Source organism: Anolis sagrei, chromosome 1 (assembly GCF_037176765.1).
Source record: "Anolis sagrei isolate rAnoSag1 chromosome 1, rAnoSag1.mat, whole genome shotgun sequence".
In the NCBI taxonomy this organism is placed as follows: Eukaryota; Metazoa; Chordata; class Lepidosauria; order Squamata; family Dactyloidae; genus Anolis; species Anolis sagrei.
Genome location: NC_090021.1, coordinates 157,620,114 through 157,643,291, shown reverse-complemented (window position 1 = coordinate 157,643,291; position 23,178 = coordinate 157,620,114). Strand labels below are relative to the sequence as shown.

At 39.5% G+C, this 23,178-nt stretch overlaps 1 protein-coding gene across 3 annotated transcripts in view; it reads right to left on the bottom strand.

The window, feature by feature from the left end:
* The window catches only part of KIF16B (kinesin family member 16B), a 197,056-nt gene that overhangs the window by 97,568 nt on the left and 76,310 nt on the right, over nt 1–23,178 (bottom strand). For all 3 annotated transcript variants that reach the window (XM_067469750.1, XM_067469744.1, XM_067469745.1), the window contains exons 13-17: nt 17,812–17,931; nt 17,292–17,343; nt 13,119–13,256; nt 4,542–4,624; nt 4,278–4,366 (exon numbers count right to left, since the gene is read on the bottom strand). In XM_067469750.1, coding sequence (XP_067325851.1) covers nt 4,278–4,366; nt 4,542–4,624; nt 13,119–13,256; nt 17,292–17,343; nt 17,812–17,931 — 482 coding nt within the window. The remainder of the gene's footprint in view (nt 1–4,277; nt 4,367–4,541; nt 4,625–13,118; nt 13,257–17,291; nt 17,344–17,811; nt 17,932–23,178) is intronic.

Sequence of the window (23,178 nt, the reverse complement as noted above, 5' to 3'; positions counted from 1 at the left end):
TCACTCACTTCCTGAAAATAATGCAGCCGTTATCCAAAGACCAATAAAGACCAAACTTGGCATACAGAACCACCATTACCCACTTTCTCTAATAACCCGGGCAACGCCGGGTCCCCAAGCTAGTAAGAAGATAAAAGAAATCAACATGGATCCTAAAGGGCAATCTGTTACTTTTGTTAGAGATGATGTCATAGTTGGAACGTTTTTCTTTTACTTTACTTCCTCCCTATACTAAAGGATATGTATAACAATACTCTCTCACCTCTATGACTTTGACAATAGACTCATGTGAAGAACTATTTAACTAACATGGTTCCATAACTTACAAATTATATCCTGTGATGTTTCCCACCTTTTCCTTTTTTTCCCTTTTTTGGTTTATTTGAGTTAATTTTTTTGAGTTAATTTTTTTGAGTTAATTTTTTCTCTCTTTTGAAAAAGATTATTTGCATTAAAAATCTCTATAATCTCCAGTCAACTTCCTCTGGTCATGGTGAAGGACCTGGAATTTTTCTAGAGAGAACATCCCTCTAGGAATCACTATGTCTTCCAATGCAAATCTATTTTCAGTTTCCAGCAGAAGCTGACCATAGAGTTGCGCTGGGAGACTCAGCAATTACTAAAGATATGTTTTCTCAGATAAAAATGACAGCAATTTCTTTAAACACTGTTTTTCACTTTCAAGGGTGTCCTGTGCCGCTAACTCCAGTGAACGTAGATGGACGACTCTATAATTTTTAATGCCTTGTTAGTCAGTTTTAATCTCTATATCAGGAGAACAATGGGATATAAACAAACAAATTATCAAACAATAACTTTTAACTTGGTGTACTGATCCATTCCTATATGAAAGTACCTTCAATAAACAGACAGACAGAACCATTAGCTCTGCCAGTGCTAACCAACCATTAGGGAGAAGAGGAAATGGTTTTCTGGGATCTATTCTGCCTACCCCAAGTCCCTACAACCTACAAAAAAGGGGCTGATACTGTGGTGATTAACATCACCTGGTCTAATATCTCTTAGCAGCTACTAAGTAGGGTGATGGTCACAGATGGAGATGGCAATTTCTGTAATAGAAGTCTAACTTTGGAGCTCCATTACTTCTACATCTAGTGCTTTTACTTTTATATAAACAACAATTAACATGTTGAAAATATGTCAATAGTGAAAGGACCAAGGCAGAGACATCTCCAGCTCATCCCCTGTTTGGGTATCAGCCAGCACGTCAACGACTTAAATCTAGAAATAGTTTTTTAAGATCTACAGAGACACTCGCTGGAACACATCAGCAAGCGAGGGTCCAAAAGTGGCAGCTCAAACCCAGAACTTCAACCAATGGCTGATACCAAATGGGAGACTCCCCCCTGGGCACACAGAAAACTGGGCGACTTGGAAGGCGCTGAACAGACTGCGCTCTGGCACCACGAGATGCAGAGTCAACCTTAAGAAATGGGGCTACAAAGTGGAATCCACGACATGCGAGTGTGGAGAGGAGCAAACCACTGACCACCTGCTGCAATGCAACCTGAGCCCTGCCACATGCACTATGGAGGACGTTCTTGCAGCAACACCAGAAGCACTCCAAGTGGCCAGATACTGGTCAAAGGACATTTAATCAACTACCAAACTCACAAATTTTGTATTTTGTCTGTTTGTTTGCTTTGTTCTGTTAGAAATGTAATATAATTGACTGGCTGCCCTGACACGACAAAATGTTGAAAATGTACTGCATAGTGTGCTTTAGCAAACCTTATGCATTTGAATAGGTGCACAAAGTAATATAAGACATAGTTTTCTTAGATCTACAGAGACACTCGCTGGAACACCCCAGCAAGCGAGAGTCCAAAAGTGGCAGGCCCAAACCCAGCACCTCAATTCATGGGTGATACCAGATGAGAGACTCCCCCCTGGGCACTCAGAAGACTGGGCGACTTGGAAGGCGCTGAACAGATTGCGCTCTGGCACCACGAGATGCAGAGCCAATCTTAAGAAATGGGGCTACAGGGTGGAATCCTCGGCATGCGAGTGCGGAGAAGAACAAACCACTGACCACCTGCTGCGATGCACCCTGAGCCCTGCCACATGCACGATGGAGGACCTTCTTGCGGCAACCCCAGAGGCACTCCAAGTGGCCAGATACTGGTCAAAGGACATTTAACCAAATACTAAATTTACAAAATCTGTGTGGGTTTTTTTTCTTTCTTTTTTTTTCTTTTTCTTTTTAATCTCTGTGTTTGTTTTGCTCTGTTAGAATTGTAATACAATGGTTGCTGATGACACGATAAATAAAATAAATACAAAGTAATATAAACGTATCCTCTTTCTAAAAAAAAGGTTCAATTCTTTATAGTAGTTTTTCATTTCTTCCTAATAATCATTCATACTTCCTCAAAACTCTTGAAAATATAGTTGTTGAAGGCTTTCATGGCCAGAATTACTGGGTTGCTGTGAGTTTTCTGGGCTGTATGGCCCTGTTCCAGAAGCATTCTCTCATGATGTTTCAGCCACATCTATGGCAGGCATCCTCAGAGGTTGTGAGGTCTGTTGGAAACTAGGCAAGTGAGGTTTATGTATCTGTGGAATGTCCACAGGGTGGGAGAAAGAACTCTTGTCTGCTTGAGACAATTGGCCACCTTGATTAGCATTTAATGGCCTTGTAGCTTCAGAGCCTGGTTGATTTACACTTGCCTCAAGCAGACAAGAGTTCTTTCTCCAATTCCAATTTCTCCAATTCCAATTTGTTTCATAAAGATCAAGTAGACATAACATATTGTAAAGAACAAAATAAACTTTCTGGCCTTGCATCGCACATTTTAGTGCAAATATTAAGACACAAATAGTGTTCAATTCAGCAAGTATTGCAGAATGTCATGCCACAGTCCACTTCAAAAAGGGTCATGGAGGCGGTATGGACAAAAACATTGAAATACATATATGCCACTGAGATTAAAGAAAATTGGATAAAAATGTTTTACATGTGGTATCAAAACCCAGAAAAATTAGCAAAATATAGCAAGGGTAAGACAGAAAAAAAAATGCTGGCGACGTCAGAAGAAAGTGGGGACATTTAAGCATATGTGGTGGGATTGTGAAGTCGTTAGAAAGTTCTGGCTGGAAGTGTATAGGAAAATGAGAGAGATTCTTCAATTCAATTTCGAATTTAAACCAGAATATTTCCTGCTTGGAATGACCAATCTCAAGCTAAACAAAAATGATGACAAGATCTTCTTTTACCTGACCACGGCAGCGAGGATAAGTATCGCCCGTGAATGGAAAACCAAGAATACAGCAACATTCAATTTATGGATCAACAAGGCCATGGACATTATGAATATGGACTTGTTAACACAGAAAATAAGGAAAAACAGAATAAGAGCAGATAGCACTGATTGGAATAACCTCATCAATTTTATAAAGAAAAATAATTTTACATATGGAAGGTAAGAAGAATCCCGAAAGTGATGGAAAAGTAGGGTATAGACCAACAAGTAAATTAAGATAGGTTTGAAATGAAATCAAATACATGGTCACTTGAAGTTGAGGGGGGATGTATATGTATATGTATGTACAGGTATTGTAAGGCGTTGTAGGGTGGTGGGGGAAAAGGGGTTGAGCAAACGTGCAGTCCTTGAGCTCAGGCTACGGATATGGAAGTAGGAGTGAATACGAATGGAGAAGTTATGTATGGTTATTTATATAGGAGAGTGGAATTTAAAGAAGGAAGTATTCAATAAACAATGGTAGCAGCTCTTTTATCTGGTATATGTCTGTTATGTCTGTTGATTTGTATATGTCGTTTGTATATGTTGTATATGTTGATAACCTTTTTTCAATAAAAATAATATTTAAAAAAAAATTAAAAAAAGAATTTCTCCTACCATAGACATCCCACAGATATATAAACCTCCCTTGCCTAGTTTCCAAAAGACCTCACAACCTCTGAGGATGCCTCATATCGATCTGGGTGAAACATTAGGAGAGAATGCTTCTAGAACATAGCCATACAGCCCAGAAAATTCACAGCGACCGAATGGCTCTGTAGTACTGCTACAGTAGTGGATAGGTGCAACATCCCTACATTAAACAGAACATTTCCAACTATTTCTCTCATCTCTCCAAGCTTTATTTATCCATATTATTTAATATATACAATTTGAGTTTTGTAAATACAGGCAAACAGCAAGATTGCTAGGAAAACTCGTTTCAAATATACACACACAACTATGCTTACTATACCATCACTATAATTAAAACAGTATTTGAAATCTGCTTACCCTGGATTAAAAAGCATGACTGCCGAGAGATTTTCACAAGATTTTGAAAGATCTGACATGGACAAACTGAAGGAAGAAAGTAGCCCACTCTAAAAAGGAAGCAAACAAATTCAGTCATTATTTCCTAGTATTAAATGCATGTTATTAATAATTCTAGCATTTCCCATTCAAAACACGTCTTAATTCCAATTATAATTAGGGCAAAATGTCATACTAAATGTGCTAGTTACAATTAATGTCAGCTTCCCACATTTTTAATCTCACCTTTCTTTTTTCCCTCAATTTGGCTGCTTCTTTGGGATGATTGAAACGAAACATATTTGTCCTGCCAAGTAATATTACTGCACCTAGCAAGAAAGATTCATAGTATCACTGAAGACATAAATACACCAAAAACGTCCACTTTAAGGGCAATACTGACAAAAGACACTTACTAGGAGAAAATGGATAAAGGGCATAGCCCTGATAATTATGACAAAGAAAAAGCAACGTATTGGCAGTAAGAATTATTTCATAATACTTTCCTTATATATATCTTTAAGCTTTTCACAATGCTGAAAGTAGAACTCTTTGTGTTTCAGCCAGTAAAAACCATCTTCCTTTCTACAATGTTTTCATTATTTTCAGCAAATTAAACATACTAGCAATGGAAATAATAGAAGTAATGCTACCCCTCTATTCTGCTTTGGAACTCTCTGCCCTGGAGTGTGATGGAGGCTCCTTCTTTGGAAGCTTTTAAACAGAGGCTGGATGGCCATCTGTCAGGGGTGATTTGAATGTAATATTCCTGCTTCTTGGCAGGGGGTTGGACTGGATGGCCCATGAGGTATCTTCCAACTCTTTGATTCTATGATTCTATGATCAAGAAATAGCTTCCTAAGATCTACAGAGATACTCGCAGGAACACCTCAGCAAGCAAGAGTCCAAAAGTGGCAGCGAAAACCTGGAACCTCAATCTGTGACTAATGAGAGATTCCCTCCTGAGCATACAGAAGACTGGGGGACCTGGAAGGCGCTGAACAGGCTGTGCTCTGGGCCATGAGATGCATAGCCAACTTTAAGAAATGGGGCTACAAAGTGGAGTCCACGACATGCAAGTGCAGAGAAGAGCAAACCACAAACTACCTACTACAATGCAACCTGAGCTTTGCCACATGCACAATGGAGGACCTTCTCACAGTGACACCAGAGGCACTCCAAGTGGCCAGCTTCTGGTCAAAGGACATTTAGCATAATGCCAAAATTTTAACTTTGTTTGTATTTTAAATACATTATAACTGTACCCTCAATTTGCTCCTGACATGACAAATAAATCTATACTGATTTACAACTAGATGAAAGCACTGGAAGAAATGGAATGAGGGATGACATAGTGCAATGAGTAGATAACACTGTACCCTACTTCAAACCCAGATAAAGAATTGGGCAATACAGCAGCACCATTTAAAAAAAAATAACCCAAAATTGACACAGAACTATAACTGCTTTCACTTCTCTTTATCAACAAAGTTTTTTTTAATCATTTTTATTGCATTTTAGTGTGTATACATGGAAAGTGGGGGAATAATTGTGGAGGAGATAGGAAAGTAGGAAATAATGATAGGCAAAAAATAGTGAGAAGTAAAAAATAATAATAATAATTTAAAAAATTTTAAAAAATCTTTATCAACAAGGTTTTGATATCCAGAATAAAGTTTTTGGGGTTTTAGGAGAAATACTCTCAACCCATTACTTGCTCTATGTATCTGGAGCTGGATACAACTACAATTAACAATTAGCATATGTACTGCATATACTAATGTATACATCTTGAATTTTTATTCAAGCCATTGGGCCCTGTGTTGACTTATCCATGGAGCAATCTTAGCACAGGCAGTCCCCAAGTTAAAACAAGATAAGATTCTGTAGGTCTGTTTGCATTGAATTTGTATTTTTTAAATATAACTCCAACCAAATATGTTTATTTATCTATCCTTGGATTTTATATGGAAAAGTTAACACACACACACCCATGATGTTTCTTTTGCTGTCTGTGCCTCTGTTCAGAATATTTCACTTCATTTTCTGTGCTTGTGGAAAGGGGGATTGGTGAGAAAACTTCAGTGGGGACACCTTTTTACCACTGTAACTCTTTAAGGAGTGAATTTCCCTTCTAATGAGTAGATATCTCTCATTTCCTGTTGTCTCACCTCTGTTCTTAAGTTTGATTTGTTTGTAAGTCAGATGTTTGTAACCCAGGGACTGTCTGTACTTTCCTTTTTATCAAAAAGGGAACTATCCCGTTCTATGGAAAAGGCAAGAACTTTACTTTGTTGTGGAAGAACATTATTATTATTATTATTATTATTATTATTATTATTATTATCTTTATTTGTACCCCGTTAGCATCTCCCGAAGGACTCGATGCAGCTTACAAAGGCCAAGGCCTCAATAAAACAACAATATAACAAATACACATAAACCATAAAGCAAATCAAAACATTAAAACAATAACGATAAACAGTAAAAACAGTACACCATAGCACAGTAAAAACTAAGGCCAGGCCAAATGTAGTGGGTACAGATTAAAAGTGCTGAGTATGACAAGTGGGATATAGGACATTTGGGTAAGTGCAATGTGCGGACAATCTTAAATCTCTAGTAAAGTGCTTTTGGGACATGTTGCTGGGGTTTCCTATTCTGGAAAGACACATCGGAATAGCCAAGTCTTCAAGCTCTTCCTAAAGACTGCCAACGTAGGAGCTTGTCTGATGTCCTTGGGGAGGCTGTTCCAGAGTCGGGGGGCTACCACAGAGAAGGCCCTGTCCCTCGTCCCCACCAACCGCGCTTGCGACGCTGGTGGGATCGTGAGCAGAGCCTCTCCGGATGAACGAAGGGAGCGTGCGGGTTCGGAAACAGAGAAGCGGTCACGCAGGTAGGCAGGTCCCAAACTGTTTAGAAGCAGTGCTCCCCTCTACTCTCTACATGGCACGGCTTATGAACTTTTTGAATGACTGGGTGAGAAAATGGCAGTGGTGGCAGCCAAGGTGGTTGGCTCCCAAGGTAGCACGCCCCCCCCCCCCCCCCGGTGCAATGACCTTCAATTTCTCCACTGATCATATCAAAATCCATAATTTTAGCCTCAAACCTGCTCTCTATTTAAACACTTATGACTTACACAAGAATATATAAGGTAACTAATTTCTAATCAGTTGAAGTCAAGGAAGGATCATGTGACAGACATTTTTCTGATACCAAAGAGTACACTTTGCTTTGCTTTGCTGTTCTAGAGCTATAGTACCCGAGCTACTTCATCATACTAGAGAATGAATCCACTTTAAATCCAGTTTCTGCCTCCTGCAGAATTTTAGGGTTTGTAGTTTAGGGAGAAGTCTTTAGCAGCCTCACTCAACTACAAATCCCACATAGGTCTCTGATAAGATCATAAATGCAGACAAGCGTAATATTGCCTTTGAAGACTGCTTGGAAGCTTCAAATAGTCCAATGAGAGGCAGCCAGGTTAATAACTGGGCCGGCATACAGGGAGCATACAACTCCCATGTTACGCCAGCTCCACTGGCTGCCAGTTTGCTACCGGGCACAATTCAAAGTGCTGGCTTTGGCCTATAAAGCCCTAAACGGCCCCGGCCCAAATTACCTGTCCAAACGCATCTCCCTCTATGAACCATCACGGATATTAAGATCCTATGAGGAGGCCCTGCTTTCTGTCCCGCCATTGTCACAGGTGTGATTGGTGGGGACGGGAGACAGGGCCTTCTCGGTGATTGCTCCCTGGCTATGGAACTCCCTTCCTGGTGAGATCAGGTCTGCCCCCTCCCTCCTGTCCTTTAGAAGGATGGTAAAAACTTGGCTGTGGGACCAAGCTTTCGGGTCAGGGCAATGAAGAGACAATGGGAAAGATGACAGGGCCAATTGGATTTGATGCGGATGGCTAGGACGGTTTTAAATTGTGTTATTTTAAATGATGTATTTTAATATTTAGATTTTTTTTTTAATGTTTATGTATTGTACCCAGGCATTGAATGTTTGCCATGTATATGTTGTGCTCCGCTCTGAGTCCCCTTCGGGGTGAGAAGGGCGGAATAGAAGTGTTTTAAATAAAGAAATGAAGAAATATTTAGCCAGGACAAAAGGGAAGGATATTGCATCCACACATGTCAATCAAATACTTTAACTCAGAAAGTAATGCCTAAACTAGGCATGTAGACACACTACTAATAACTTCAAAGGAAAACTAGTAGCACAGAATTTTCTGGCCAGAGCTGCATAATACAGAAAGTCAAGGAACTGAAATTTATTGGTTACATGCAGAACTATAGTTCATGCTGCTTGACTGCTGCTTTTTAAAGTTGGAAATGACTAAACAAACTACAAAGTTTGATTGTGCTCCACTGTTTGCTTGGAGTGGTCTGGAAGACATTCTAGGACTGGAGAACAGAACAGAATTATCTTCTGGGGGTCAGAAGGTAATTTACACATGGGATTTCAGCTTCACTCATTTTACTTTTTCTGATGCCAAACTGCATCTCCAAACCGTATCTTGAGTGTGATCTGTTTGTTCCAAGCAACAGCAGATGCTTCCATGTGAGTCAACTTTCTGTATTCTGTTTTAATTACTCTTGGAAAGGTTCAAGTGGTTTTCCTGACTTGGCGAGATATGACAATGCTCTGGAGGCTCCTGTTATAAACTAGACACCATGCGGTAAATATCATAAAATGTCATGTGCACTGGCAAGGCTACAATCTAAATTATTATATAGGGCAAAGGGGGCTGCTAAATGATGCATTATTCATCTTTTTAAAGATGAATATGGGTTGCTAGTGGGTTGGAACAAGATATACATGTATTGTCAAAGGCTTTCATGGCCAGAATCACTGGGTTGTTGTAGGTTTTTCCGGGCTATATGGCCATGTTCTAGAGGCATTTTCTCGTGACGTTTCGCCTGCATCTATGGCAAGCATCCTCAGAGGTAGTGAGGTCTGTTGGAAGTAGGAAAATGGGTTTATATATCTGTGGAATGACCAGGGTGGGACAAAGGACTCTTGTCTGCTGCAGCTAGGTGTGAATGTTTCAACTGACCATCTTGATTAGCATTTAATGGCTTGGAAGTGCCCGGGGGGAATCTTTTGTTGAGAGTGATTTGATGTGCCTGATTGTTTACTCTCTGTTGTTTTGCTGTTGTAATTTTTGAGACACCTCTGCAAGAGTCTACCGTATTCCATGCAGCTGTGGACAAGTCTACATAGGGACCACCAAACGCAGCATTGCCCAAACACGAATCAAGGAACACGAAAGGCACTGCAGACTACTTCAAGCAGAGAAATCAGCCATAGCAGAGCACCTGATGAACCAACCTGGACACAGCATATTATTTGAGAACACAGAAATGCTGGACCACTCTCACAACCACCATGTCAGACTATACAGAGAAACCATTGAAATCCACAAGCATGTGGACAATTTCAACAAAAAGGAAGAAACCATGAAAATGAACAAAATCTGGCGACCACTATTAAAAAACTCAAAAATTACAACAGCAAAACAACAGAGAGTAAACAATCAGGCACATCAAATCACTCTCAACTAAAGATTCTCCCCAGGCACCTCCAAGCCATTAAATGCTAATCAAGGTGGTCAGTTGAAACATTCACACCTAGCTCCAGCAGACAAGAGTCCTTTGTCCCACCCTGGTCATTCCACAGATATATAAACCCATTTTCCTACTTCCAACAGATCTCACTACCTCTGAGGATTCTTGCCATAGATGCAGGCGAAACGTCAGGAGAAAATGCCTCTAGAACATGGCCATATAGCCCGGAAAAAACTACAACAACCCAAGATATACATGTCAAAGTCAGTCTTGAATCCACACTGCCAATGAAGAATTAGTAGTACACTGTCTTTTGTTAATTCTATCCATCTACTTATGCGTCGTCTAAAAATCCCAATATTTTCTAGTAGTTTTCTGATCCTATATCTTATTTATGAAAGTAAAAGCCAAACAAGAAACACAACTTCAATGCCACAAACTTTTCTCAAAGTATTTGCATCACGGCTTTGCTTTCTGGTAGCTTGCCCAATTTGCCACGGAAATTAAAATGTAATAAAGGTTTGTAAAATGAATATATTTTGCAGACTATGCCAAATTGCTTATTGGAAAGGCAGAATCTAGTCTTTCCTTTCTTTCAGCTCAAAATTATGCTAACATTGCCTATCGCACTTTATCGCACTCTAATCTTAAAGGAGATTTACTGTTCATAAAACTTTATGCTGCAAAGCTATTTCAATACCATCATTGTAATTTATGTGTTGCACCAGATTGGCCTTCCCTTCCATTGGAATAGTGTTTTTATGAAACTATAGGGAAAGGGTCCCAGCTGGTTATAATTCTACCTGGTAACACTGTAAAAGAGTTTCTCTTTTAACTCTTGAATATGTTCATTACTTTTCAAAGCTTTTTCTCTTTTTCTTTCTGCAAGCTGGAAAGTTAAATGTATTGTTTTCTTTTAAAAATCTCAGGGAATGATTTAAGTACAGTCGGTCAAGTCTTTGGAAGCAATGGCAAAAGGCAGAGATAAATGGTGCATTTATACCCCAGGTCTATAAAAATTCATACACACACTTTACCAAGTCTCAAATTCAGAGCGACTTTGTGGCTGAAGACCATATGTCTTTAACAATAATAAGGCTAAGCTTTAGTATTTTCTCTCTCTCAAGAAACAAATCAGTTCTAAAGAGAGCGAATAGTTTCTGAGAAAAGACTGTGCCACTGTAGAGTACTTCTGACTGCTTATTCAACAAATCAAAAAATGAACTCCCTTCTCGTTCAGATCTGAAACACAGAAGAGTTTTCAAGTTCAGGTTTAATCTCATGGGGCCAACTACACAGGATGTAAACTGTGCGAGTGCAATTAATATATACTTTAATATATAAATAGCAACCATCGGAAATCATGAGTAGACTCTTAGAACCAAAAAAAGAGAAGTTGAAGTTAAATGTTTTCTATCATAACCAAGACAAAAACCACCCCTCCAAACTACATGGAGAAGCCATTGAAATACACAAGCATGTGGACAATTTCAACAGAAAGGAGGAAACCATGAAAATGAACAAAATCTGGCTACCAGTATTAAAAAAACTCTAAAATTGCAACAGCAAAACAACAGAGAGTAAACAATCAGGCACATCAAATCACTCTCAACAAAAGATTCCCTCCAGGCACTTCCAAACCATTAAATGCTAATCAAGGTGGTCAGTTGAAACATTCACACCTAGCTCCAGCAGACAAGAGCCCTTTGTCCCACCCTGGTCATTCCACAGATATATAAACCCTTTTTCCTAGTTCCAACAGACCTCACTACCTCTGAGGATGCTTGCCATAGATGCAGGCAAAACGTCAGGAAAGAATGCCTCTAGACCATGGCCATACAGCCCGAAAAAACCTACAATACAACCCTCCAAAATTGCTATTTGGAAATATGTCATTTTAAACTGATTTTTGAGGTCATAAAGAAGACTCCAGCAAAGCATTCCAGCGGGAAAGCATGCGGGGAATGCGGAAGTGCTTCATCAGCGTCGCAGATGGATGATGAAAGCAACAGCTCCCCGGCAGCCAGAAAAAGTTAAATAGCCTCTGTCTATGTCTGTATATGTTCCTATGTCAACATTGGCATTGAATGTTTGCCATATATGTGTACACTATAATCCGCCCTGAGTCCCCTGCGGGGTGAGAAGGGCAGAATATAAAAGCTGTAAATAAATAAATAAACAAACTGTCTGAGAAATTCAATCACTCTCACTTTGGATATCGGGGTTGTAAATAACAGAATTTGTGTTGTCCTTTCAAGTTTTAGGAGACCTGCCCTCACTATGGAAGGTGGTGAGTCTGTTTTGGGATATTGACTTTAAGCACTGGTGATGAGTCTGTTCCTTTTATAGCCATGTTACAAGTCAAAAGTACTCTTCCAAGTTTCCCTGGGCCTTCGATCGGTTATTTAGCAACCCTTCCTTGCCACCAATCCCTACAATTCCTTGCCTCTCTACATTTGTTATTTTCCGTCGGAACCTGCGCAGGCCAAGTTAGACCCAACTGTGTGACCATGAAGAAGAAAAGAAAAAAGATTCACGTTCCAAAGACCCCCATTTCTGTTTGTTTTTTTTTAAAAAAATTTTTTATTAAAGAATATTTTTACAGATGTATAGGTAAAAGTTGGAAACCCACCCCTCCCTACTTTTTCCCTACCTTCAATCCTAACATTTCCAACTTTTACCCCATTTCTGATTTTTAAAATTGCCTTGCCTTTGGTGAAAGAAGGAAGAATAGTCCCAAATGGCTGAGCAACTATTATGTGAGGAACACAAAAAAAAAATTCAAATTTTTTACCACTCTCAAAATAGGAGTGTGATTATTACATGGTGGCCATTATTATGACATGAAATATTGTAGTTTTTATTTTGGAATGACTCACTGGCCACAAAGAGAGATTGCAACCCAGTCCGATCACCTCTTCCTTCACACATACACATACACACACACACACACACACATTTTTTCTCATCATCTGCTCAAATGAACTATGACTGAAGCTGGAAATGCTTGGACTTCTAAAACCTGCAGTGAAATTTTCATCACTCATCATCATCACTGTCTAAGTTAGCTTGAGCCAAAGGAAGATGTGGTTCAAAGACATCTGGACAACTATAGAATGCATTCTTTTGAACAAAAAGAAAATAGTTCAAAATATGTTTCATTATATACAGAAAAGGAAAAACTGGTATTTTATGACTTTTCAATGCTACTATGAAGGGTAAGATATTTTCTTTCTTTCTAGACAAATACCTTGGTTGAGTTGTGTGGCTTCTGCAATTTGAATTCCATTTACAGAACACTGTGCTCCGCTGAGTGGTATTAAATTAACTGTTCCATTCAAGTGTTCAAAGATGCAATGCTCACTTTCCAAGTCGAGGCCATGAAGCACTACAAAACACAAACAGATTTTTCTTCTTAAATACCATATATACTCGAGTATAAGCCGACCCAAATATAAGCCGAGGCACCTAATTTTACCACAAAAAACTGGGAAAACATATTGACTCGAGTATAAGCCGAGGGTGGGAAATGCAGCCACTACGGGTAAATTTCAAAATAAAAATAAATACCAATAACATTACATTAATCGAGGCACCAGGAGGTGAAATGTTTTTGAATATTTACATAAAACTGTAATTTGAGATAGGACTGCCCAACTCTGATTAAATCATTATTTTAACCTTCTTCAATGTATACTTGCACATGCTTCCAACAATAATAAAGAGAATAAAATAATAAATGTAATAGTAATAATAATAATAATAATAATAATAATAAAGTAAAATACTGGAAATGCAATAATAATAGTAAAAATAGAGCAAAATAATAAATGTAGTAATAGAGTAAAATAATAAATGCAATAATAATAAAGTATAATAAATGTAATATGTAATCATTTTAGTCCAGAGGAGGGCGACTAAAATGATCAAGGGTCTGGAGAACAAGCCCTATGAGGAGCGGCTTAAGGAGCTGGGCATGTTTAGCCTGAAGAAGAGAAGGCTGAGAGAAGATATGATAGCCATGTATAAATATGTGAGAGGAAGTCATAGGGAGGAGGGAGCAAGCTTGTTTTCTGCTTCCCTGGAGACTAAGACAATGGCTTCAAACTACAAGAGAAGAGATTCCATCTGAATATGAGGAAGAACTTCCTGACTGTGAGAGCTGTTCAGCAGTGGAACTCTCTGCCCCGGAGGGTGGTGGAGGCTCCTTCTTTGGAAGCTTTTAAACAGAGGCTGGATGGCCATCTGTCAGGGGTGATTTGAATGCAACATTCCTGCTTCTTGGCAGGGGGTTGGACTGGATGGCCCATGAGGTCTCTTCCAACTCTTTGATTCTATGATTCTATGATTCTAATGGAAATGCAATAATAATAGTAAAAATAGAGCAAGATAATAAATGTAGTGATAGAGTAAAATAATAAATGCAATAATAATAAAGTATAATAAATGTAATAATAGGGTAAAATACTGTAAATGTAATAATAATAATAAAGAAAGTAAAATAATACATGGAATAAAAGTAATACTAATAACAGAATAAAATAATAAATAACCTTGACTCAAGTATAAGCCGAGGGGAGCTTTTTCAGCCTAAAAAGGGGGCTGAAAAACTAGGCTTATACTCGAGTATATACAGTAATCAGTAAGACCAGCACTTGTGCCTATCGTATGGCCTTTATCCTAGAATTCAAATCTATGGACTCTTATTCTATTAACTGCCAAAAGAGCATTGTGATGTAATATCATCTTACATAGTTATATGTACAAATATGAATGTCTGAAAAGAAAGAAAGACTAACAATGAACAGTGCAAGAAGGGCAAATTACATAAATGGCCTAATTTGTCGAGCTTATCTGTATAAATTAAAATGCTAGAAGTATTAAAATGCACCCATTCTTCTCTGTTAACATAATAACTATTTACAAATTAAGCTCATTAACCAACAGAAGAGACTAAGAATCAGTTCACATTGCAATTGGTCTCAGGAGGCATACCTTTAAGAGGTACTATACAAGTCTTGCCCAATTATAGAAAAAAAAATCTTAACACACATTTCAGGGCTTCCTCTGCAATCCCACACTATACATATTCTCCATTATGAAATAACTGCTTTTATTACCTAAGTCACTCTTGGGGCCAATTCAGTCACAACTCTGACCAATCTTTTACTATCACTCAGAGACTGGAAGTGGCCAGTGGCTGGTTTTGAATGTTAAGATGTAACCCTTAATTAGTATGCCTCTTAGTTACTGTAAGTGCAGGTATAATACTAAGCACAGTTATGGGTATCAGAAGAAGTCTCAAAACAAAAGATAGCTGAGGAGAAGACCATGGTCTGATCCCAGTGCCTTAACCATTTTAAACACTCAAAATGTACTGTATGTAGTCAGGTATGTGTTTAGAACGTTTAGTAAAAAATCAGCCCCCAAGACCTGGGTAAACTTATCCACAAGGTAATATAAATGCTGTTACTTAGCACCGGGATTGTGGCACAGCTGGCTGAGTGTCAGCTGCATTAAGATCACTCTGACCAAAAGGTCATGAGTTCAAAGCCAGCTCGGGTTGGAGTCGGTTTCCAACCAATTGTGTGTAGCCTGTTGTCGACCTTTGCAACCCGAAAGAGAGTTGCATCTGTCAAGTAGGAAAGTAAGGTACCACTTTAAAAGTGTGGGGAGGCTAAATTAACTGATTTATGAGGCCATAAAGAAGACTCCAGCAAAGCATTCCAGCGGGGAAGCATGCGGGGAATGCGGAAGTGCTCCATCAGCATTGCAGATGGACAATGAGAGCAACAGCTCCCCTGGCGGCCAGAAAAAAAAAGTTAAATAGCCTCTGTGTATGTCTGTATATGTTTGTATGTCAAAAATTGGCATTGAATGTTTGCCATATATGTCTACACTGTAATCCGCCCTGAGTCCCCTGCGGAATATAAAAGCTGTAAATAAATAATAATATAAGTACTTAACTATCATAAAAAAAGAAACAATTCTGTTCTCTAAGTAGAGTTGTGAAAGGGAGAGTTTAGTCCATCCCAAAAGAACCTCAAAGAAACACCAATCCTCTCTATTCTCCCTGCCAGTGGCCTGCTTTTGGCTCTTTTAAATGCCTAGGCGGGGAAATGGTGGTGGTGGTAGCGGTGGTGGAGGAGGTGGCTGCCCCCCCTGAAGTGGTGCTGATATTTTTCCCTCTCTGTAGAATGTTCCCCAACATATCCACTGGTCATTTCAAAATCCATAATTTTGGACCCCGACCCTGCCCTTGACTTATACATAAGGTTGGCATCTACACAAGTATATAAGGTAGTTCCTGTCATTAGGGATTACTTACTAAATAAGCGCTCATCAGTGGCATATTGTGATTGATATCATACACAAACTAGACATTCTAAGACCTGTTTCAAGCTTATGAATCCAAGACTTCTAAGATTTTGCTGTAGAAACAGAATAATGAAATCTCAGTCCATGAGTCTGGGAGTCACTCTGGACCGTGCTCTTACCTACAAGAAGCACTGCCTGAACATCGAGCAAAAAGTGGGTGCTAAAAACAATATCATACGAAAGCTGACTGGCACCTGGGGATCACAACCAGATACAGTGAAGACATCTGCCCTTGCGCTGTGCTACTCTGCTGCTGATTACGCATGCCCAGTGTGGAACACATCTCACCACGCTAAAACAGTGGATGTGGCTCTTAATTATGTACATGTTGCATTATCACGGGGTGTCTGCGCCCTACACTACTGGAGAAATTACACTGCTTAGCCGGTATTACACCACCTAACATTCGCCGAGAAGTAGCAGCCAATAGTGAAAGGACCAAGGCAGTGACATCTAAAGCCCATTCCCTGTTTGGGTATCAGCCAGCATGTCAACGACTTAAATCTAGAAATAGTTTTCTAAGTTCTACAGAGACACTCGCTGGAACACCTCAGCAAGTGAGAGTCCAAAAGTGGCAGGCTCAAACCCAGAACCTCAATCAATGGCTGATACCAAAATGAGAGACTCCCCCCTGGGCACACAGAAGACTGGGCGACTTGGAAGGCGCTGAACAGACTGCGCTCTGGCACCACGAGATGCAGAGCCAACCTCAAGAAATGGGGCTACAAAGTGGAATCCTCGACATGCGAGTGTGGAGAAGAGCAAACCACTGACCACCTGCTGCAATGCAACCTGAGCCCTGCCACATGCACAATGGAGGACCTTCTCACAGCAACACCAGAAGCACTCCAAGTGGCCAGATACTGGTCAAAGGACATTTAATCAACTACCAAACTTGCCAAATTTTGTATTTTGTCTGTTTGTTTGGGGGTTTTTTTGTTAGAAATGTAATACAATTGACTGGTTACCCTGACATGACAAATAAATAAATAAGTCTATGAGATAATCCTACATTAAGGTTCTTAATGACAGACATATTTTTTACCAATATCCTGTTCTGTTGCAGCATCTTCCCTGCCAACATGTGTTGTACCTTCCTATAAGAAAAAAAGTGGTATACATTATTGTACAAACACTGAATTGCATCAGATAGGTAATATTTATTGCTATAAAGCCAACAGTTGAATGAACTGGTTTTAAATAATGAATTATTTATAGAGCTTATCTCATATGACTGTAAATTACTGTTGTTTCTCCCTTACAGTTGCATCTTTACAACTATACGGAAGTAAGCAATTTGAAAGTTTCTAGCCTATTCATGGCCACAGCAAAATTAATGAAAAATCAATATGCCCAAGAGGAATGCCATTCATTTATCACTGATCCTCAGGACAGAAATAAGCACTAGCTGACTGATACTTTTATACTAAACTAATTAAGAGCAAGAAACAACTGGTGCGCCATTATTTGCAGAGAAATGGTGAGCACCTCACTCATTTTAACAAATTAACAGTACAATTAAAATTGTCTATTTAGGAACTAGAAACAGATAAGTATTGATTTACCTTCAAGTGATACAAGATGATACCTGTACTAAGAAGATCATCATCAATGCCTATTAGGTGGGGAAGTTCAGAGTCTAGCACAACTCCAATGCCTTCCTTTCTCAGAGCCAAGGTCTGCTCCTGAAAAAACAAAGAGCACAAAAATCACTGAAATCAGAACACTGACAAACCTATGATAAAGAATTACTACTACTATAGATGAAGCACGCCTATAGTTAGTTAACACCACATTCTTGGTATCCTGACCTACAAAAAATCATTAACTCATTTTCCTTAAATATTCCAACCTCTCTTGATGAAGACAAACTATATTATTACACTATATTTGTTCATTAAATCCAAAGGTACTTAGGTGAAGTTGGTTCTCCAGACAGCCACAATAATCCAGGGAGCAAAAATGGATAAATATAGCTATGGCACACTCAAGAAACAAATAAGGCAGATATATCCTAACTATTGTAGAAATGAAGACTTAAAGCTTATAACTATAACAGAAATAGTAAGGTAAAGAGATGGGAGAAATATTCAAAGTACTTGGGGAAAATGGTGGGAAAATGTATCAAGAAGCCCTGATGAGAAGAATCATGGATGGATAGTCTACAGAGTATGGGGCTGATTCTAGGCAAAATTTATACATGGTTATATTCTCCAGAAAACTGCATTTTCAGAGTAGAAAAACCACATTTTTTCTGCACAGAAAATGCAGTTTCCTGCTCAGAATATACTGGAGTTGGGGAATTATTAGGCACAAAATTCACATGATTGGTTTCCACCGAAAGCAGGAATATTTTTTCTGGATAGAAAGCACTGCTTCCTGTACAGGAAACATTGTTTCTGGCATAAACTGTGTGAATTTTGCGCCTGGCTAGTCACAAATGAAGAGTGGTTCCTAACTCCTGCTACTGCAGCGGAAAAGAGGAACTGGGGCGATATATGCTATCAAGGGGAGAGTGGGTGGGGCTTCCACCAAAATGTATCTTTAAGCTTCTAGCGAGTTCCAAGACTGTCGGCACAGGCGCAGGAGACCCATATGTTTGCATTTCACAGGGACCACACAGAGGAAACAAATCATTACTTCCCTGATCAGAAAAGAATCAAAGAGATATTTTATAAAAAAAATATTTGACTCAGCTTGTCCTAAATCTAGACTCTATCAACTGTGTCTTAGGATTATGCACTGGTCACATCAGATATAATAACTGCTGCGATATGCAAAATGGAAACATTTCAAACGTACCAGTGACACATCATACCAGCTTCGGAACATTCTGGAAGATTAAAATAGACATTTTACCCCCGCCTCGCCCCGCCCACCCCGAGTATATATAGCCCATGAACGGGGCTAGGCCTCCAGTTCTCTTCCGTCACAAAGCAGCTAGAAGGCGGGGCATTACACTCGAGAGGAGGATGGGCAGGGATGTGCAAATTCACAGGTGACTACTCAGGAAACTACAGTTACAGGTAAGCAACTTGTAATTTCTTGTAGTCAACTTTGAATCGCACATATGGTAGATTAGTGAGCTATCAACTCTGGCTGGTGGGCGTCATGCTACCGCAGAGAAGAGGACTGCCATTCCAAATGAAGCATCCCTCTTGGAGGAGACATCCAATTTGTAGTGAGGCACAAAGCTAAGCGGCGTGGACCATGTGGCAGCATGGCAAACTGCATCCAGTTGCAAGTTCCTCATGAAGACCATAGAAGTGGGCAATGACCTTGTGGAATGACCCTTCACAGAAAGGAAAAAGATGGCTCTGCCAAATGCTACACATTTACAACAGTGAGCATTAACCACGTTGTGCAAGATGAAGGCATATGAAATAGGTGAAGCATCTGTTCAACAGAGATCTTCAGAAGAAAACCCCTCAGAAGGGCAATGGAAGTTCCCACAGATCCAGTAGGGTGATCCTGAACCTACCCAGGGGAACTGCAACCATTAAACTGGTAAGCCAGATAAACCACAACATGATCCAAAGACCATTTTGCGGGAGCACCGGGAGGCCACTGGCATCCTCCTGGTACCTTAGAAACAGCCTAGGAGATTTTGAGTCCTGCTGTTCTATATAAAAAAGCACAGAGTGTAGTGACCGAACCAAGAGGAACGATCTTGGAGAAAACTAGGAATGGAAGGCTATCTTGGGCAGAAAATCACATCAATACGTGGCATGATCTTGTCATAGTAAGTCATAATAGGGCTCATATTATGTGCCAAGATAGCATGAAAAGCTCCTTCATACAACACATCATACCAGTGTTACACAAGTTATCCATGAAAATGCAGACACCATTGTAAGATGAAAAAAAAATCAATGGACAAGATTACATCTTCTTTGCAATTTAAAAACTAAACCGCTCTAAACAACATTATGCTGATGATCAAACATTTATTTTGACACAACACCTTTGATATGAAAAGAGCAACTGGAAACACAGGGAATGTCAAAAACAAAAGAACTAGCCAAAATTCAAATAAAAGTTATCCCCATGGATCTGGTAAAACAGGACAGGAAATGAATGCCTCCTGTCACTACATGATTAGTTAAGCTGTAAGAAGTTAAACCGGGTTAAACTGTTGTGTTAATTTGAATGATTTAGTTGAAGCCATTGTGAGCCATGCTACAAAGTAGTTTCTGTTGTGTTATACAAGATTAAGCTACCTATACATTTAGCGGTGTTTCGCCATAGGGCTTATTAGTAATTTACAGCTAATACAGGTTGATTTTAAAATGATCAGGCAGTGGAGAGAAATTAGTGAAATGCATAAGAATGTTCTTAGCTGAATACTTCACTGGAATTGCTATTATAAGCAATTATGGCTCTATTTTCAGATCATTTCAGGGAATTCTACAGGTTTCAAGCCATAGTAAACTTTATCTACAAGTTTACAAGACTTAGAAAACAAAATATTAGATGCATTAATGACCACAAAACTTAAGCAGGCTTCTGCAAACCACAATACGAACAAAATAGCAATGCACAGGGTGATGGCTTGATCTACTGTGGGATATTGTTATCTACTAGGACAGTTTAAAAATGGACAATTGTTTTGTGTAAAATCTACTGATGTCACATAGTGGTAGCACAATTATTTATACCCCGCAAAATCTCCCGAAGGACTCGATGCGGCTTACAAAGGCCAAGGCCGCCGCCAACAACAAAAAAATACAAATATCACAGTAAAACTCATAAGCAAATAATAAACGTCAAGCAAAACAATGCATGATTCCCCCCCCCCCCCCCCCCCCAGAAATCACTGTTTACAAACTCAGTGGAACTTACATCCAAGTAAGAATACACAGGACAGCTCTTTACCTACACAAAGCATAGGATCTTTGCGGTGGTCCACGCTCTGGTTACATCCCGTATAGACTACTGCAACGCTCTCTACGTGGGGTTGCCTCCGAAGATTGCCCAGAAGTTGCAATTAGTCCAACGAGCGGCAGCCAGATTACTAACAGGAGCAGGGTACAGGGAGCATACTACTCCTCTGTTGCGCCAGCTCCACTGGCTGCCAATTAGCTTCTGAGCACAATTCAAAGTGCTGGTGTTGACCTATAAATTCCTAAATGACTCCGGCCCAGTTTACCTGTCCGAACGGATTCTCCCCTATGAACCATCAAGGTTGTTAAGATCTTCTGGAGGGGCCCTGCTCTCGGTCCCACCACCCTCGCAAGCGCGTCTGGTGGGGATGAGGGACAGGGCCTTCTCAGTGGTAGCCCCTCGGCTCTGGAACTCTCTCCCACTGGAGATTAGAACTGCCCCTTCTCTCCTGACTTTTAGAAAACTGATTAAAACTTGGCTCTGGAATTTAGCATTTGATGAGTGAGTCAATAACTCCTGACCACACGGACGGATGGCGATGAATTGTGACTTCATTCTGACGACTTGGTTTTATGTAATTATATGATTGTATTTTAATATGTTAGTGTATTATGGGATGTGATGTTTTAAACTATTGTTTAGGAATCTTTTGTTGTGAACCGGACTGAGTCCCTCTGCGGAGGTCAAAAAAAAGTTCTAACTAAATAATAAATAAATAAATTTTGAAGCATACAGGCAATGCATTTAAGAGGCTGAACTATGTTTTAATGAAGTAAGGAAAATAATATCGTCTGTGCATTTATGACTGGCACAGAGACTATGAACCTGGGGTTTGTTTGTTTTTTTTGCTAATCCATGATAAAAGATCTCTGTGACATTATTTTTCCATGCTGGGGCATTTCTAGAATAAAAGAAAAATGGCAAAGCAGGATTACATCAGAAGGTGGTAACCGTGAAATCAAGCCCTTTGCCTTGCCTTCTGCAAAGTCATCCTCAGATACAAATCTTTGTGTGAGGGATAAGAAATGACAGCACATTTTCTCGTAGTTGACGCTGTTGTCACCTAACATTTTCTCCTAGAAATAAAACTGTTCATTTTCAGTGGATCACATTTCACTGGCATTATGCTTAACTTACGAGTTACTGGAAACTTAATACAAAATTAGAATGCTCATCAAAAGGTCAAAACACCACAAAAATGTAGTCATGTTGATCTCAAGTTTGTCTTTCGTAAAGACAAATGAAATGGCCTTTGAAACACATCATTTTGATTTTCCATACCGATTCCATAAAATAATTGGTGCTCTTGCTCTCAAATGTCATAAATAATTGGGTGTGGTCAGATATCTATAGATTTTGCAGGTGGCTTTTATATAAGTATGCAAATCCTTGTTAAGATAATCATCTTTTCCAAGCTTAATCTGCATTAGTACTGTTGCAATATAAATACTTTGCCAAATAGTCATCTGACGTAGCATGATAGGTTCCACTGAATTCACAATGAGAAGTGTGCAGTAAAGAAAGTGAGAGAGAAGTATGCATAATAATTCTCCCCCGACATATAAATCCATCATCTAGTGCTTTGAATCACTAAATAGAAGATATGATGTTCAGTGACAGGCCAAGCTTCGTGTATGCTTCTGCGAAGGTGTTTAGAGTGGCTTGTAGATCTTCTGAATGCGCACAGACGACATTGTCATCAGCATACTGGAGTTCTATAACAGATGTTGTTGTAACTTTGGTTTTGGCTTTCAGTCTGCTGAGGTTAAACACCTTGCCATCTGTCCGATAGATGACTTCCACTCCGGTGGGAAGCTTCCCATCAACAAGGTGAAGTATCATAGCGATGAAGATGGAGAATAAAGTTGGGGCAATAACACATCCCTGTTTGACACCCGATTCCACCTTAAATTGGTCACTTTGGGAGCCACTGCTGTCCAAGACTGTTGCCAACATGTCATCATGGAGGAGCCGCAGGATGTTCACAAATTTGTTTGGGCACCCCATTTTTTGGAGGATGGTCCAGAGAGCGCTGCGGTTCACTGTAT